The following is a 16010-nucleotide window of genomic DNA, read 5'->3' as shown; positions in this document are numbered from 1 at the left end:
GTACAAGAGTATCTTCATACAACCTAAAAAGAATCGAATCTAATATTGAAATATACTGAGTTTTGCTTTGAAAGAGTTTTTTTCTCCCCCATCTTTTTGGAAGTTTACTCCTTGAAGAAAGAAGTGAGAGTTCACTACACCTACAATTTCTGACCTTAGTAACTCCTTGAAGACACAAACATTTCACAATGTATTGATGGCAGAGAAGCTCTAAATGTGGACTGAATGGGTGCATAGAAAGATCCTTCTCTGAGCACTATTACCAATACTTTATGACACACCAAAATGGTATTCCTGTCCAGAATCATCAGATCTCATTTTCTAGATATTAATCTTGAGATTGCAGCAGAAAATCCAAAAAGCTTAAAGCAGGAACATAGCCAGAATGTTGGCCTTTTGTCAGCTGGTGATAAGTGATACAAATCTATGCCTATCAAGGCCCCACCACTCTGTTACTTTTTTATAATGTGTATGTAGGAACAACGAATATCACTTAGGAAGCCTCATCCTTTAGCCAGTTACTGCCTTGTTTTATGAACTGAGCTGTGTTAAGTGCTATGTAGTTCTAAAATAATAAAACGCATGCTTAAAATTTGCTTGTTAAAACTTTGCAAGTCCACCTTTAGAGCAACAGCTATAAACTGACACAAGTTTTCTGGTTTTGAATGTTCAAATTTTGTCTCCTATAAACAGTTATACTGCTTAACTCTTCCGTTGCTCATTAGAGTTAATGTGAGTATTCTACAGCCAGGCCAAAGAAAGACTGCTGGTATTTACAGGAAGAAAGGGAGAAAGACACAGACAAAAAACTAGACAGGTAAAAGACTTTACAACCACTAAAAACAAGACAAGTCTGGAAAAATAAGAATAAAATTGGTGGCAAAAACAGGTCAAAAAACCTCCAAACAACCCAAAACAATTAAAAACACCCTAAACATCTCCCCTTTCTCTTTCAGAGAAACAAAAACTCTTATCCTTTAAATTTTCACCTGTGACACTGTAGCCATAGTATATTTTTTTATCGTATTTTTTACCACCCACTAATCCAACAGTGTTAAGTTACCTTTCTGATACCCTGCACTTCTATAACAAGAACAATTTGTGGCTTGCTGAGTAGCCTGTTGAATTAATTGTCATGATAAGCCAAGAGGATTTTGTGACCTAGATCCTGTTTATGCTTGTTAAGCCCAAGCTGTTTGCTCAGGGCTCATACCAGCAGCAGCACTGAGAGGAAGACAAACTGTATACATGGGTTTGCTCTTCTCCATTTATAGGAAGAAGACAAACCTTCACCCACATGAAAAGGGAGGTAAGAGGAAAGGGAGACTTAGGAGACTGGGCTGGTGGCAGTCAATATGAGCTTATAGTTTATGTTACGTTGGGAAAGTCATGCTCAAGCATAGGAGTGTTCTGGACTTACAAGAGTTTAATGTGTCTCTGGTGATCCTGACAAGCTGCTAGAGGGCTAGAGGACACAGGGAGAAAACTTCCCTTGTGTTACAGCCTAAAATACCTGGCTGCAACTATTTAAATTCTAATGGTATTGCCCTAATTTCTGAAGTCTAAGGAATCTGTTTGGTATAACACACAGTCCTGACATACAAGTCAGTTTGTCGTTCAGGCAATCTGCTGGTTGATCCTGGAAATCAGTTTGGGTTTGTGCATCTTTGACAAATGCATATTTTAGCACAGGAAGGTGGTTAAAACAGTAAGTACAATAGGAAGAAATGGTAATCAGTCTAACACAGAAAGCCACAAGCTATCCAACTTACTGAAGGCCAGTGGTTCCCTGTGAGACACAGTCAGAGGTGAAGACACAGTGTAACTGTGGACACTCTGAATGACTGTGGTACCTCACGGGACGGCAAAGTGAATTCACCTTCCCAGGGCACCTGGGGCTCCTACGGGGACAGAAATCACAATCCAGTCCAATCCAGGTGGAGGTACAATCCTGTAGGATTGTCCCAAAACATACTAGGATGTCTCATATATTTTCCACATTTCTTTTGAATTGCCAAACTCAACTTTCTGCTTGTTTCCACAGAAACAGAAAAATGGTCCAACTAGAAAAAAAGGGAAATCCTATTTTAAAAATAGGTCAGCCCTTGTTTTTAAAAAACAAACAGTATTTATCATGACTACACCAGTAAATCAGGACCTTTAGTAAGAATTTTTAAAGGGTAAAAGCATTTAAATGGTCTCTCCTGGTAGCAGCTCAAGACACTGAGAGCCTTGCTGTAACTACCACCTTGTGCTGTAAAAGTTCAGCTTTCATTTTTGTATACAGAATGTGAAAATCTTCAGACCTCTCTGGTTGCAAAGAAAGCTTTCAGAACATGGCCTAGAGGTGTGGTACATCTTCACAGCATTTTGCATTGAAGTTTAGACACCTCAGCTGTTCAAGCCAATCTGGTCATGTAACCAGCTCATGCAGCTCCCTCCTTCAATGGCAGCCCCTTTGTGGGCCACATGCAGGCACACTGGACACAAAACCACATGCAACTCCAGTCAAGTATTTCTCAACTGGATGCCTTGGAGATCAGTGGTATCACTGATTTAATTCTCTTCCAAGGAGTAGAGATTCTCCTGCTGCAGTTCCTTTTGGCAGGCTGGCCAGGGCAAGTAGGATTGCTGAAACAGCAATAAAACTAAAACATCTTCAGGTCTAAGGAGTTGAATAATTGGCCCATGAGAAAAGCCTGACAGACAAGGTTTGGAAGTTACATATTAAAACTAGAACAACCTAAAAAATGTCTCACAAATGACCCTTCATCAATCTTAATCCACAATGACAGACACAAAATCTGTAATTCAATATACTTTGGAGTACTATTTCTCAAACATTTTGAATGCACCACGCTCCCTCAGGTTTGTCTTTACAGAGCCTTCCCAAAAGTGTTGCTTGGCTGCAGAACAGGGAACCAACCATCTTTACTCACTGCAGCTTGGTTTCTCTAACACTGGGGATAAGGAAATCCCTGTAAGTACTGACTGACAGCACACAAGTTCCCTCTCTTCAGTAACTGTTCTGTCCCTGGTTGGTTCTGCCCTGTGGTCCCCACATCCCTCTTACCAACAGGACCCATTGCTGCTTTTTGCACCCCAGTCCTGAAGAAACTGAGAGGGTGTCCCAGTGAGTCAGCATATTCTTTTTGAGTTTTCTATCTAAACAATGAATGTCATCAATATTTAATATATACTATCTAAAATTCTTTTTAATGTTTTTAAAAAACTCTTTGAACCTTTCATTAACTCCCTTGGAAGCTGCAATGTAAGTTTGAGAAACATTGCTCCAGAAAAAGACATACAATTTTTCAAAATATAAGCAAAACTAATACAAGATTTTAAATTACATTATTACATTATTTTCATACAGTACTTGCATGAATAAGCAGATTTTACTGCCAGTATATTTTTCATATTGGATTAAAGTTACAACAATACACTGAACAAAATGTTTCCAATAAAATAAACTTTTTATAAGAACAATCATGACATGAAATACTGAGACATTGTAATTCAGTCAGCGTTCATTTTAACAGTGCTACAAATGCCCAGTTCCCAACCAGTTAAAAGACAACTAAATAATTTAAAAGCAAACAAGTTAGTATTTTATTCAAATTTAATAATTAAAAAGTGTAAGATCATTAGTTCTAGTAATAAATGAAAACAGTAAATAGCATTGTGTCTAGATGAATGAAAGAGGCCATATAGTCAAGTAAGAAAATATACTGAATAAAAATAATAAAAAGTAGCATTTTCTTTCAAACAAAGGACTTGTTATTGTTGCTGTTGCTTCTTAGGAAAATGAAAAGCTGAATAGGTAACAGTGGAAATATGATGCACATCTAATCCAAAACAAACTCTGTTAAAAAAACTACAGATATTGAGCTGCTGGTGCTTTTAAAACAGTACATTTTAATCAAATACAAAACAGTACAGCAACCTATAAAGATATACAAAAGGTGACATGTAAAAAGGCTTGGTGAAGGAGGGGTCAGAAGGTTTTATTCCAAGTCAACACACAGAAGGGGCTGGCAGCTGGGCCTGCCCCCAACTCACTGCCATGAGAAAGAGCCTTCTCACTGACTCCAGCAGATGGATTCCAAATTAACTGAAGCATGGCACACGTTGCTCCAGCACTCCTTTTCTGTATTGAAAAAGCACTGGATGAAGAGTCTTCCACACTGTAATAAAGTCCATTTTCTTTTGAGTAATTAATGAAGCATTTTCCAGCAGGCAAAAGAGGAATTTGCAGCTAGGTTCTTGTTAGTGTGCTGACAGAGACACAAAATTTCGTATGCTCTGAGAATCTTCTCTTTTGAACTTTTCACCCTTATTCAAACAGCACTTGAAGGGGCCTTCCTTTGAAACCTCCCCAAAATAACACTAAGTGGAAAGGAGAAATAAAACAGACAATCTAGAGTAGAGGAAATTTATTTCAGTTAGGTTTTAAAGCAGACAAAAATTTGGGGAGTTCAAAGATAAAGTCACCTCTATGTCAAACAGAAAAAGCAAAAAATATTAAAGGTTGAAGTTAATTCATTTGTTTACCATATACAGTAGCAGTCAGAAATACAAATATTACAAACTGCAATATCTTTCTAGGTTCTCTCACAATGGATCAGACTATCAAAAAAGTAACTGAAAACAAATTTAGTAAGGTTTGTCATGCGGTCATAACATCTTAATATTTATTGTACAATACCATATTAATAAATAATTTCAATTTTGCAGAAGGCAACCACTAAATTCCCCAAGGCCACAGCTGCCTAATTCAAGTGTTGCAAAAGCAGTAACAAAAAACACAGGCTAAAAAATCCCTTGACTTCACAAATTTGGACATGATTCTAAAATGCATCATGGGAGAACCTTGATTATGAGTAAGAGGTTGGATACTGATGGATATCAAAACAGACAATCAACTCACTGAGAACATGAAAAAAACCCAACCAACCAACCAAACAGCACTTTCTTTAATCAGGACACAAGGAGGAAAAAAAAGGAGGTTTTTATTTTTGTACTGATTGACCTTAGAGCTGGAATTAATGCGCTTGTAAATACAAACTCATTATGTAATGGTGCATAGTATAGCCAAAGGCTAATTGTATTATTTTCCTGTACATCAAGCTATTCAATTTCAGTTTCAGGACTGTTACACTGGATGAATAATTCTTCTCTTCTTTCTTTCTTTTTCTCCCTTAACCTTTCATATTTATTCTAAGGATAAGAATATTTATGAAAAGAATAAATGTGTTTCTGCTGAAAAGGGAGAAAAAAAAACTCACAAAGAATTAAGAATTAATCAATAATTACATAGCTTGCATTTAACTCCTAATTCATGGCAAGACTGCAATGCTAAGGCAGAGCTGTTCAAAGGAAAGAGCTGAAAATTCTAAGAACCATTGATGCCAATTAAAAACCAATTCATATCTGAATGATCTAAAAGCATTTTCCACACTTGGAGACTGTGAATGTTTGACTGGCATATGGCTAATCTAGATCACTAACAGTGGGCAGAAGGCTCTGAAACATTTCAGTATCAGTTTATAATTTAACTCCCAGGGCACCCTGTCACCCACACACAAACCAGCTCAATGCACTGGTGGTACCTGCACACTGCACTCCTGAGCTGGGACACTCACTGAGCACTGTCCCAGCTCACAGGCATATTTATTATCTCTCCAGTAAGTCTAGTCTGTCATGCAGCTGCAAATGGCAAACTTCACGCTCTTAAACACAATTATGGACTGAACAAACTGAATGTAATTTACCAATAATGCCTCCACTTTATTCACTTTAAGATAAAATTGAGTTTTGAAGGTTCTCAATTTAAACATCACAATGTAAATTTTAATGTAAATGAGTCTCCTAATTTAACACAGTGAAATATTTACTTTCTACACCTATGGCATCAGCTATTGAACACTGATTGGTGGGATGCATACAAAAAATCAAGTCTGATGTTATGTCATCCTCCTTACATCAGGGCAAACTTCCACCCTCCCACCTCACTCATCACAGTATGATTAGGTTGTGACACCACATTTTTCCTGTGTTCACTCTGTTTGCAGAAACAAAGACCACAGAAGTCTTTTTGCTGATCCTATTTCCCATCTTATCAGAATTTCATCCCCGTATCTCACTCTATAATCTTTTGAATATTTTGCACTTTAACAGAATTATTACTGAGTTACAATTTCCTCATAGCTTGTGTCTGCTGAATAATACACATAGTTCAATTAATTTAACTTTGGGATGACAGCACATTTGTAATGTTCTCAAATTTTTCAAGACATCCTGATATGGGAAAAAAAGTTACCATAATTGTTACCATACTTTGCAAGCTACCCTGCTTGCAAAGTTGATGTTAAGTACTGCTTTCCTTTATGTTTTTTTTTGTATTTGTTATCATTTTCCTTCCTCTCCTCTCCCATTACATCCCAAGCTTTATTAAAGAATAGTCCCATTATGTGAATCAGGAACATAAGAAATTTCAAAACAGGCACAGTGTCAAATTGCAATTGTTACAATTTTTCTGAAGTTTTTCAGACAATTAGTTAAATAAACATAATTTCTTCATTTTTTACAGCTATAAAATTACACTGCACTCAGACTTCTTTTGATGCTTGTTATTGATAAAATATACAGTACTAATTTCACACTTAGGCTACATTTAAATTTTAACATCAGCTGACTTTAACATCTGTTCAACTCTGATCTGCATAAAACAAAACCAGAAATTTCCACATTATGCATCTTCTGAAGTTTGCACTTCACCCTGGAGCTTTGTCCACACTCCGCCTACTTAAGAGAACTGTTGTTTCTCACACTAAAATTATAAATTACAACAGACACACATATGCCCACTGCACACATAAGCACTGAATGAGGTTCTGGCCTTTTCCTGGTGTCGTGTTTGATAAAATCAGAATAATACCATCATGATTCCAGAATTATATCTGCAATGTTTAACAGTATCTATTTCGCTCATATTAGCCTTCAAAATATTTGGATTTTTCATGCTAACAGCAAGAACCAACCCTCCCACCCCCAATACTCCCATTGCCCCCCATTCCCCAAATTTGTAAGACTGCAGAAAATCACTGTCTAGGGTCAGTGTCATCCAGTACAGACAATCCACATTCAAGCTAGCTGTCCAGATTCCCTTTATCATCAAATGCAGAGAGAGGCATGTGCAGGGGCAAATTCACCATATCCTGAGGTAGAGCAGTTGAAAACAGCCAAGATGAATGAAACACTAGTTACTAATATGTGTCTGCTGGCCAAAGGGAGTTTAAATGAGAAACCTCAATGACATGTAGATATTTACACAGCAGATCCAAAGTTAGATCAGTTGAGTAAGAGCCATGTACCTGTCAGAAATTTTTGATGTGGGGTCTGCAGGGTAATTATTCTGGTAATAAATGACAAAGTGAAGCAAAATGGATATTTAGGAGCATGGCCAAATTCACCTGAAGAAATACCAAACTCACCCAAACTCAGGATTTAGACTGAAAGCATTAAAGCAATGATGTGTATTTTACATTTGTATTTATGTTCTCACTAAAGCTATGGAAAAAGTGCAGTCTTCAAGTATAGACATTCATACTCCCATTTCATGCATCCAGATTTGCAATTTCATCCTCAGATACTAATTTCTGGTTGAAAGTTTTTGTCACGTGTATATTCAGCTTGTTATATCTGAAAGACCAAAATATCTCAATGATTTAAAAACTTAGTCTCAAAGACTATGATGCATTTCACCATTACAATATATATTTATATACACAAACACAGATGAAAGAAGCTCTTCAGGGCATTCGTTTTTTAATGTATCTCCTAACATTTCAAATGGCATAAGACCACAGATAACAGCAGTGGCATTTCCATATCCCATTTCCTTTTGCCCAAACTTTGCAAAAGTCTTTTCTCTTTCATATATACTTGATTTTTAATTAGAATTTTTAGTGTGGCAATAAAAATGTCCCAAAGAATGCACTCTTTATGCAAATAAAATAAATTTCTAAACAGTATTCTGTCTAAACTGAATGGAAAAATGGATTAGTTTTTGGTTCCATCAGTTACATGCCTTCATCAGTCTGAACATAACTTTTATTTCCTAGAGTAATCCATCACAGTGACATTTGATCCTGGAGTTAAACATGAAAGCTTTAATGAAACCATTCCATGGCTTTCAGCACATTGCAAGCTTACTAAAATTAAGTGTCCAGCCAGATATCCTGTGCTACACCTCTTTATGTGCAAGGCTTCAATCTCAAGGACAACTTCGACACAAGAACAGCTTCATTTACATAAGGAAATTTTGGTGGTCAAGTAGTTTATTGAATACAGTTACCTTATAAATTTTCCAATAACTCCATGAGTGATCAAACTGAGAACTCAAACATTTTTCTCCCCTCTTTTTTGAGGTTATACTGTGTTGAGATCTGCACAAGAAATCAAACTAGAATTTATTACTTTGTGAAGTATGTTTGTCTCTCCTTAGCTAGAAAAAAATTTTTGAAGCTACTTTTCTGCATTGTAGAACACTGCAATGATTACTTCTTAACTTTGAAAAGTTCTAACAGGTTTAATTTCAATTAAGCCTATGAGAACAAATCGCAGAGAAATTATTTCAGAAACATTTTTTCAAAGTATACAAGAGTAACTCTATATGCTGCTGAGGATGAAGCACAATAAAGCATCATTGAGATAATCTATAGTTAAAATGATGGTGTATGACTTATGATTAAGCTTCATTACCTGCAGAGCAAGGGGCTTCCATCTCATATTTTTCAGTAAAGCTGGTGCTGAGGTAAGCATGCTCTGAGGTCGCTTTTTCAAAGTTAAGATAACACCACTCGGATCCTCTCGTAGTGCATTCACCAAATTTTTCAACTGCCACCCCACCTGGTAACCAGTAAAATCATTACAATAAAATTGAGGTACATTATTCAATATGTAATGTTCCCTTTTTAAATAAGATTAGTAAATAACATAAAGGAGTGTATATATACCATAAAGGAGATTAACTCTAGAAATGTCAAAACTTAATTATTGCATAAAAATCACATAAAGTAAAATTATTATTATAATGCATTAAGATGTATATGCATCATTTCAGGTTTTAGAGTTAATAAACTACTGTTACTTCACTGCAAATGCACAATTAAATCTCAAGGTATTTTCAAACTTAACTCTGGTACATAGACTTTAGAGACTAGAAGAACTTTAACTTTAGGAACTTTTAACTTTAGAAAGTTAAAAAGCCCTGGCTGTTGCATTGACAGGTCAATTCAAAACTGAGCATTCTGTACTTCGTGGTTACTAATCAAAGTCCACTAACCACATGTAGTCATCCACTACTACTCCTAGCAGCTTATGCAAGCACAAACCAGAAAAACCTGCTCTTCACACTGCTATAAAAATGAAGTCAGAATCACAAGGCCTTTTTAAAAATAGTGCTTCTTTCATGATGATTTCAGAAACAAATACAATAAATCAATGACAGAAATTTAGTCCAGTCACTATGTATTAGCCCAAAATCAATTTTTCCTAATTTAATTCAAGCGTTTCAAAATATTCTAAAATTAAAACCTTGATTAAAATGGAAAGCAACAAGTTTCTATTTATAAATGCAAGACAGAACTTTCTGAAAATTTATTTTGCATTTTTGGACAAAGTATTTCAAATACTAAAACATTTCAAGTTGTGACAATGGTTTTTAGTCTGAATAAGGCCTGATTACAAGGTACCTATTGTGAAATGCTTTAGGATAGTAAAAGTATGCTTTTTCCAGTTTGGCACCTAGACTGGAAAGACCTAGACTCAGAAATTGATTATTTCTGTAAATTTGACAGCGTTTCTACCTCTTTTTGCTCTGTCCCCCACCCGTGCCCTGCTAAACAAACAAGTAAATTTTCCTAAATTGTAAATGATCACAATTATGAATATTTTCCTTCTTTCACAATTTGTCCAAGAACACTGACTAGAAGAAAATTACCCAGATGAGAAGAGGAAAAACAAAAATCTAGAACTTTGAAGTGATAAGATTACTTTGTATCATGTCAATACATTTGAAAAATCAAATCAGCAGTGTGAACAGAGTACAGATGTTCCTTATCATTATTATAGTGCAACATGACACAAACATATGTTACCTATGCTTAAGAAAGATAATTACATGTAGGTTATTGCTACTTATTTTGTAGCTTATTCCCTAGTACAGCAAGTCTCACTTTGGTTAGTATCACTTATTTTAAGAACTCCTTCTCCTAAACAAGCATCCCACTTGAGCCAACACAAATTTTACCAGCAACCCCGAATCACAGACCATGCTCAAATCCCACTACCCTTTCTTCAGCTCCTGTGAACCTCCCTGTCCTGTTTCCACCACAGCAAAGCCCATTATATCCAGGATGCATTTCTACAGTAAGATTATTGTATGCAAAAGAAAAGGGGGTTGATAACATGCATCTTTATAGAATCTTTTTCAAAAATCCTTATTTTCAGTCCCATGTACTAGGCATGTGGCTATTATACTTCGAATAAAATGAAACATTAAATTAACCAACTCCAGCTCGCTTCCCACATCCCACTGAAGTTTCCATTGTGTTGCAACAGCATTGAAACATATCTTCAAGCCCAAGCTTTGTGTGTAAGGAAGTTACAATTTCATTGAAAAGTACCTTACTATTTACAAATTTGTTTTCTTACTTTTAGAGACTTCCACCACACCTTAGAAGCAATATATTCCCCACAGTTACATACTGTCACCATGGGCATATGCAAGGTTTCATTTGCTATCAAAAACAAGGAATTATTTGCCTATAGCTCATGTAAGTTATCTCTGTACCTAAGGTACTACACACTGTAATTCCCTAATGCAACAACTGAAGGGGGATTTGTGGAGCAGAATCCTTCTGGTGAACAAAGCAGCACAGGGAGCCTTGAGGAGAACATGATTTGACCTCAGTTATTGAGTCAGGATGTAAAGTTCTTCCCATTTTAAATTAGCAGGACACTGAATGTGAAAACTGTACTTTAAAGCCATCTGTTTCTCACTTAAATAGCCAGAGGAATATAAATAAAACTGGGGCTTTTTGGTTATGCTAGCACTGAAAAAATTATTTTAAATGCACTTTCATACTTTGCAGAGATAAACTGTCTCGTGTATTTGAAATATGCCTTACATTGCAATAGATGGGAGATTATCTAGTCTCTTTATAAGAGGGAGATTAAAGAAAAAAAATCACTTCAAAGCACTAAATCTGATGTATTTAATTTAGAAGCTCATGAATAAAAACAATTTAACTTAATTTTTCACAGTGAAATTCTGAGTTTACTATAAATTTCAAACGAAATTCATCCTCTGCTTTTATCTAGTTCCCTGACAAATGTTTTCTGGCTGTTAAGACAGGCCTTGATGGCTTCTTATAATCTGAACAGAAAGTACTGAATTGGCCTAAGACGAACAAGTCATATAAGAGGCAGTCAGCAATCAACTGAAGGAAATCGATGTCCAGATAGAAGGCCTGTTTTTCAGTTCCAACATAGTTCAGATCCTCTCAAAATTCATTTTGACACAGACAAAACAATTTTACTTGAGGTGGTCAGACTGGAAAGAAGAAAAAGCAGGGACTATACCTGAACTGAAAACTCTTTTTCAGAAATCCACTTCAGTGACATGGAACCTACCCTTTAAGTGCAATTTAGTTTTATTCTCACTAACATCTCCTTTCTCATTACCACAGTTAAAAATTTGCAACTTCTAATCATCATGGGTTTTGGGCAAAATTTTCAAAGCTCCTATCATATCCTTTATCCTGCCCATGTACAGCAAGAAAGGACAGCAACAAGGAAGTTTCAACACGGGTTTGAAAATTCAATATATATATAAGAGGACTGTATTAGCAGACTTTACTTATAGTAAAATAACCTGAGCAATTAACTTCGAAAACAACGCACTATGCTGACGAGGTAGTCATTTTTAAGAGCCAAGGAAGCTCCTGCTGCTTGCTTTAAAATCAATTTACACTGTTAAACTAGTGCCACCTAGAAGCAGCAGTCAGGAGAGAGTCTTTGATGGCAGCCTAAGCCCAGCACTGCCCACGCCTGAACCCCTGCTGCCCGTGCAGCTCAGGGCCACTGCAGGGAGGGGACAGGGCAGGCACTGGTGCCCTGAGGGGCTGCGGTGATGGCTCTGCCAACCCTGCAGCACAGCACCTCTGCTGGAGGAGCCTACCAGCAGGGCTAACCCACACCTAAGGACCGTGGCCAAGGCCAGATCCACAGCGCTGCTGTGGCACAGGTGGGGCACCAGGCCCCCAGAGGGGAGGGAACACCGAGCAGAGCTGCACACGGGGTGTGTACAGCACAGCATCAGGCCACTCCACACTGCTCATCCATTCCACCACTGCACGCCCACAGTGTGGCCAGGCTGGGCAGCCTCACCAGAGCACTGCAGAGTCACTCAGGGACACACAGGTGGCTTCAGCAGGGCAGGACTGGCACACAGGAGCCCTGCACAGCCCTGACACACCCTGCCCATCTCCTTGCCAAGCACCCACCAACCCAAATCGCAGGAAGCTTTAACAAAGGAGGCTGCAAGAGGTCCCCATCCACCACGGGGGAAAAGAGCGTGCTTCTGAGCAAGCTGAGATATACTTTAAAAGATCTCTAGTTTCTTCAGCTTTCAGCAAGCACATCTGGATGACAATATTACAGCAGCCTGAAAGTAAACTTTTATTTTGAATTCCTATCCAAAATTGTCAAGAGTTAAACTTTTAAATAATTAAATGTTGCTCCTAAATAGTTACTTTTTTCCCCAGATAAATCTACTGTCCCCTTTATGGCAAGCTTAGAAGACTGAAATAATCTTGCTTTTTCTGAAAGTAAGCATGACCATTCACTGAATCTTTTTTTTCACAGAGCTGCACTCATTAAGTATTCCCATACTCCTGTGCTCATTCATGACTACTGCTTTATGTTATGATCCAAAAAGGAGATCTGTGAAGTATTAACATGCAGGCAGCTCAAATACAATTGGATGGCCCTACACCAACTATTTTTAGGATGCTATGAAATAACCTACAGCCTGAAAAATCTAGGATTTGTATCCCCAGAGAACAGCTACATCATTTAAAAGCAGTGTCCAAACCCAATAAACAGTGAAACTACATCATCGAGAGGGTGGAGTAACAGCCAAATGGTAAACAGAACAGAGTTCATATTTTTACAGGCATGATACTATTCTAAGAGTGACCAGAGTCCCAAAGTTAATGTAAAGCTTTCTGTATCCACGAAAAAGAAAAGTTGGGGTTTTTTTCCATTACTTTAATTATTTCCTGACTTGCAGAGTTTGAAAAGGTAAAAGTAGTAATATCTCTACACTTTTGAAGGAAAAATAACACCTTGCTGCTAAATATAATCTGCTAAGCCATTTCCTATTTTCTAACTAGGTGAATATGCAAAATCCACTCTAGTGTCTAATTTTAAAAAGTTGGTGGACTGCGAAGATAACCAAAATTCTTTTTCTTTCAATGTTGCCTGTAATTAGTTGCATGCACCCAGAATATTTTGACTTATCAACATTTCAGGCTGCAAGCATTTACCCATTTTTAAGCTAAAAACACCTGAACAATTTCTAGGAGAGAGAGTGTATTCACCTTAAGAAATGGGATTTTTTAAGAACTTCCATATCGAACACCATTTTGCATTTCATGAAAAAAAAAACAGTGCATAAGCAAAAAACCCCCAACACTGAACTTCAAGTAACTATATCAAATGTAGCGTGTTGTTAAGCAACTCAGAATGTGACCAGAAACTTATCAGCATCATGCTACTAAACTAAGAGACTGATTTCCATGAACACTGGCCAGAAACAAGGATGGTCAGCTGCTAGTCCCATGAAACAAAGGTTAGTAGTAAGGAACTTCTTCCTTTCCCCCAGCTGCAGATACCTGAAAAGGTGAAAAATTAATGGAAAGCCATAGGCCTTCTGTCTCCAGAAAATCTAACTGGTGAGGAAACCACAAAAGGATATTTGCAGCATGGACTACCACAGAGAGGAAAGCTGTATCTGTATGCAAGAGAGGAAGCAGTGTCAGGAGAGCAGTAGATGCCTTTTCAGGGATTTATCCAGGTTCTTAATCTAGCATGATAATAGCATCCACACTTGCATAATGGTTTTCTCCCAAAGAGGAGGGGTTAATAATATTGTGATTGCATAGGCTGCAATTCTAATTAAAGAGTATCTTGGCTATATTATTTAAATCAATGCAATTTTAATTCAATGTTAAAAGTCAGTTCTGTGCAACCTTAGAATGTCACTGATCAGACTGCACTGTATCATTGCCAAAAGTCACAATAACACAGTTTGTATGTAAAGCACATTGAAAAAATCACATCTTTTACTTGAATAATTCCTGATATTTCACTAGAACTTTTGCTTACTATCACCAAATTGTGAAATAAGTGATTTTTAAATTCATTTTTTGCTGTGTACACTAAAGATCACAATTAAGAGACCTTCCCAAGAATAAACTAAGTTAAGATCCAAATTGAGGGTTGAGGGCAGAAATCACTGCCTCTCATTAAGCTGCCCTAAACACATTTCCTTTTCAGAAAACATATCTGACCCAGAGCTTAACTTCTGCAAAGTACCACCATAATTCAACCAACTTGACAATATTAATACCATGACTATAAAGCACCTCAGCATAGGAGGCAACATTCTGTATTATCCACGGGGGAACTAAAACTTCATTTATCCAGGAACAGAGAACCAGTTCTGTATTGAATCTTGGACACTGTTTAACAGCAATGCTTACCTTTCATTTTGTACTGATACAATCAACCTTCAGCTCAGAGCTACCCCATTGTTTTGCTTTTGAGTCATTGCTAGCACAACATCCTAGAACAAATAAATGAGCATATTTGTTGGAAGAGCAAAGAGTCCAAGTTTATGGGTTTCATGATATTTTTATAGATGAAAAGGTCAGTTACTAGGTAGAATTTCTGAGGAAGAAGGGTCTCATTTCCCCATTTTAGGGTATGGCTCTAGAAAAATGGGGTTGGTTCCAGTTCAGATTTGGTGTACCTCTGAAACTCAAACCATTTTCCTTCACTTGGGAAGTCAGCAGTGACTGGCTGTCTGCAGTGTGGCAATTACAGGGCACTGTCTCTTCAACCAGGAGTACAGATAACCAGAAAAGACAGCTACTGGCAATTTGTAGAGTTTTCACTCAACCCTCCATCTAGTTTCAGAACATGGATCTCGGCATTATTTATTCTCAGAGGGACTAAAATCAGCTCTTCAATTCAACACCCACTACTAAGGTGTCTCAAGCACCAAGACAAGCATAACTTCCACAGGTGCAAATTACTGTGCTGACAGGAGTGTGCAAACACAAACTCCAACCACATGACAGGCAAGAAACCATCAGGTTCTTCCACTGGGATATGAAGATGAGGGTTCTGGTCCCAATTCCCAGAGACCATTTTTTTTGTGTGTGTGTAATATAGGTGCAATACAAACTAACACACACTGCAGAGAACAGGGTCTGAGCCCTGCTGTGATGAGCAGGCCCTACCCCTCTCCTCAGCAAGGACACAGAAATTAAACTCTTACGAACAAAGGTGCTGCCACCAGGGTCCTTCCTTGGCCTCATTTTCAAGAGCTCCCAGGGGATATATGGAGAGCCCAGGTGCCTATTCATTTCAGCAGTGCTTCTGGCAAAGGACACAACCTCCGCAGCCTAAGAAGAGACATTTCAGCATCCTTGGGTGGCCTCGGGTGAGTGCTAAGAAAACTCAAGTGCTGATAAATATCTAAGCAGGCACAGAGAGCTGGTGACACGAGCTGGAGGCTCAGGCAGGATTTAGGCAGACTGGGTCACACCCTGGTTTCCCACAGATTAAGCTGCAGTACGGATGTGGATGGCTTGCCCCTTGCTCAGGGGACAGAATAGCCAAGTTCTCCACGTTTCACGTGGCATAAGGAATGT

General features: G+C 37.7%; 1 protein-coding gene across 5 annotated transcripts in view; it reads right to left on the bottom strand.

Annotated features, from left to right (window-relative positions):
• The window catches only part of CNKSR2 (connector enhancer of kinase suppressor of Ras 2), a 206980-nt gene that overhangs the window by 88116 nt on the left and 102854 nt on the right, over positions 1-16010 (bottom strand). For 3 of the 5 annotated variants that reach the window (XM_063392931.1, XM_063392934.1, XM_063392935.1), the window contains exon 9: positions 8767-8913. The exons of the other annotated variants lie outside the window; for them this stretch is intronic. In XM_063392931.1, coding sequence (XP_063249001.1) covers positions 8767-8913 — 147 coding nt within the window. The remainder of the gene's footprint in view (positions 1-8766; positions 8914-16010) is intronic. 5 annotated transcript variants of the gene reach the window in all.

This window comes from Prinia subflava, chromosome 3, assembly GCF_021018805.1.
Source record: "Prinia subflava isolate CZ2003 ecotype Zambia chromosome 3, Cam_Psub_1.2, whole genome shotgun sequence".
Lineage (NCBI taxonomy): Eukaryota > Metazoa > Chordata > Aves > Passeriformes > Cisticolidae > Prinia > Prinia subflava.
Note: the sequence above shows the minus strand (reverse complement) of the source record. Positions and strands in the feature narration are given on the sequence as shown.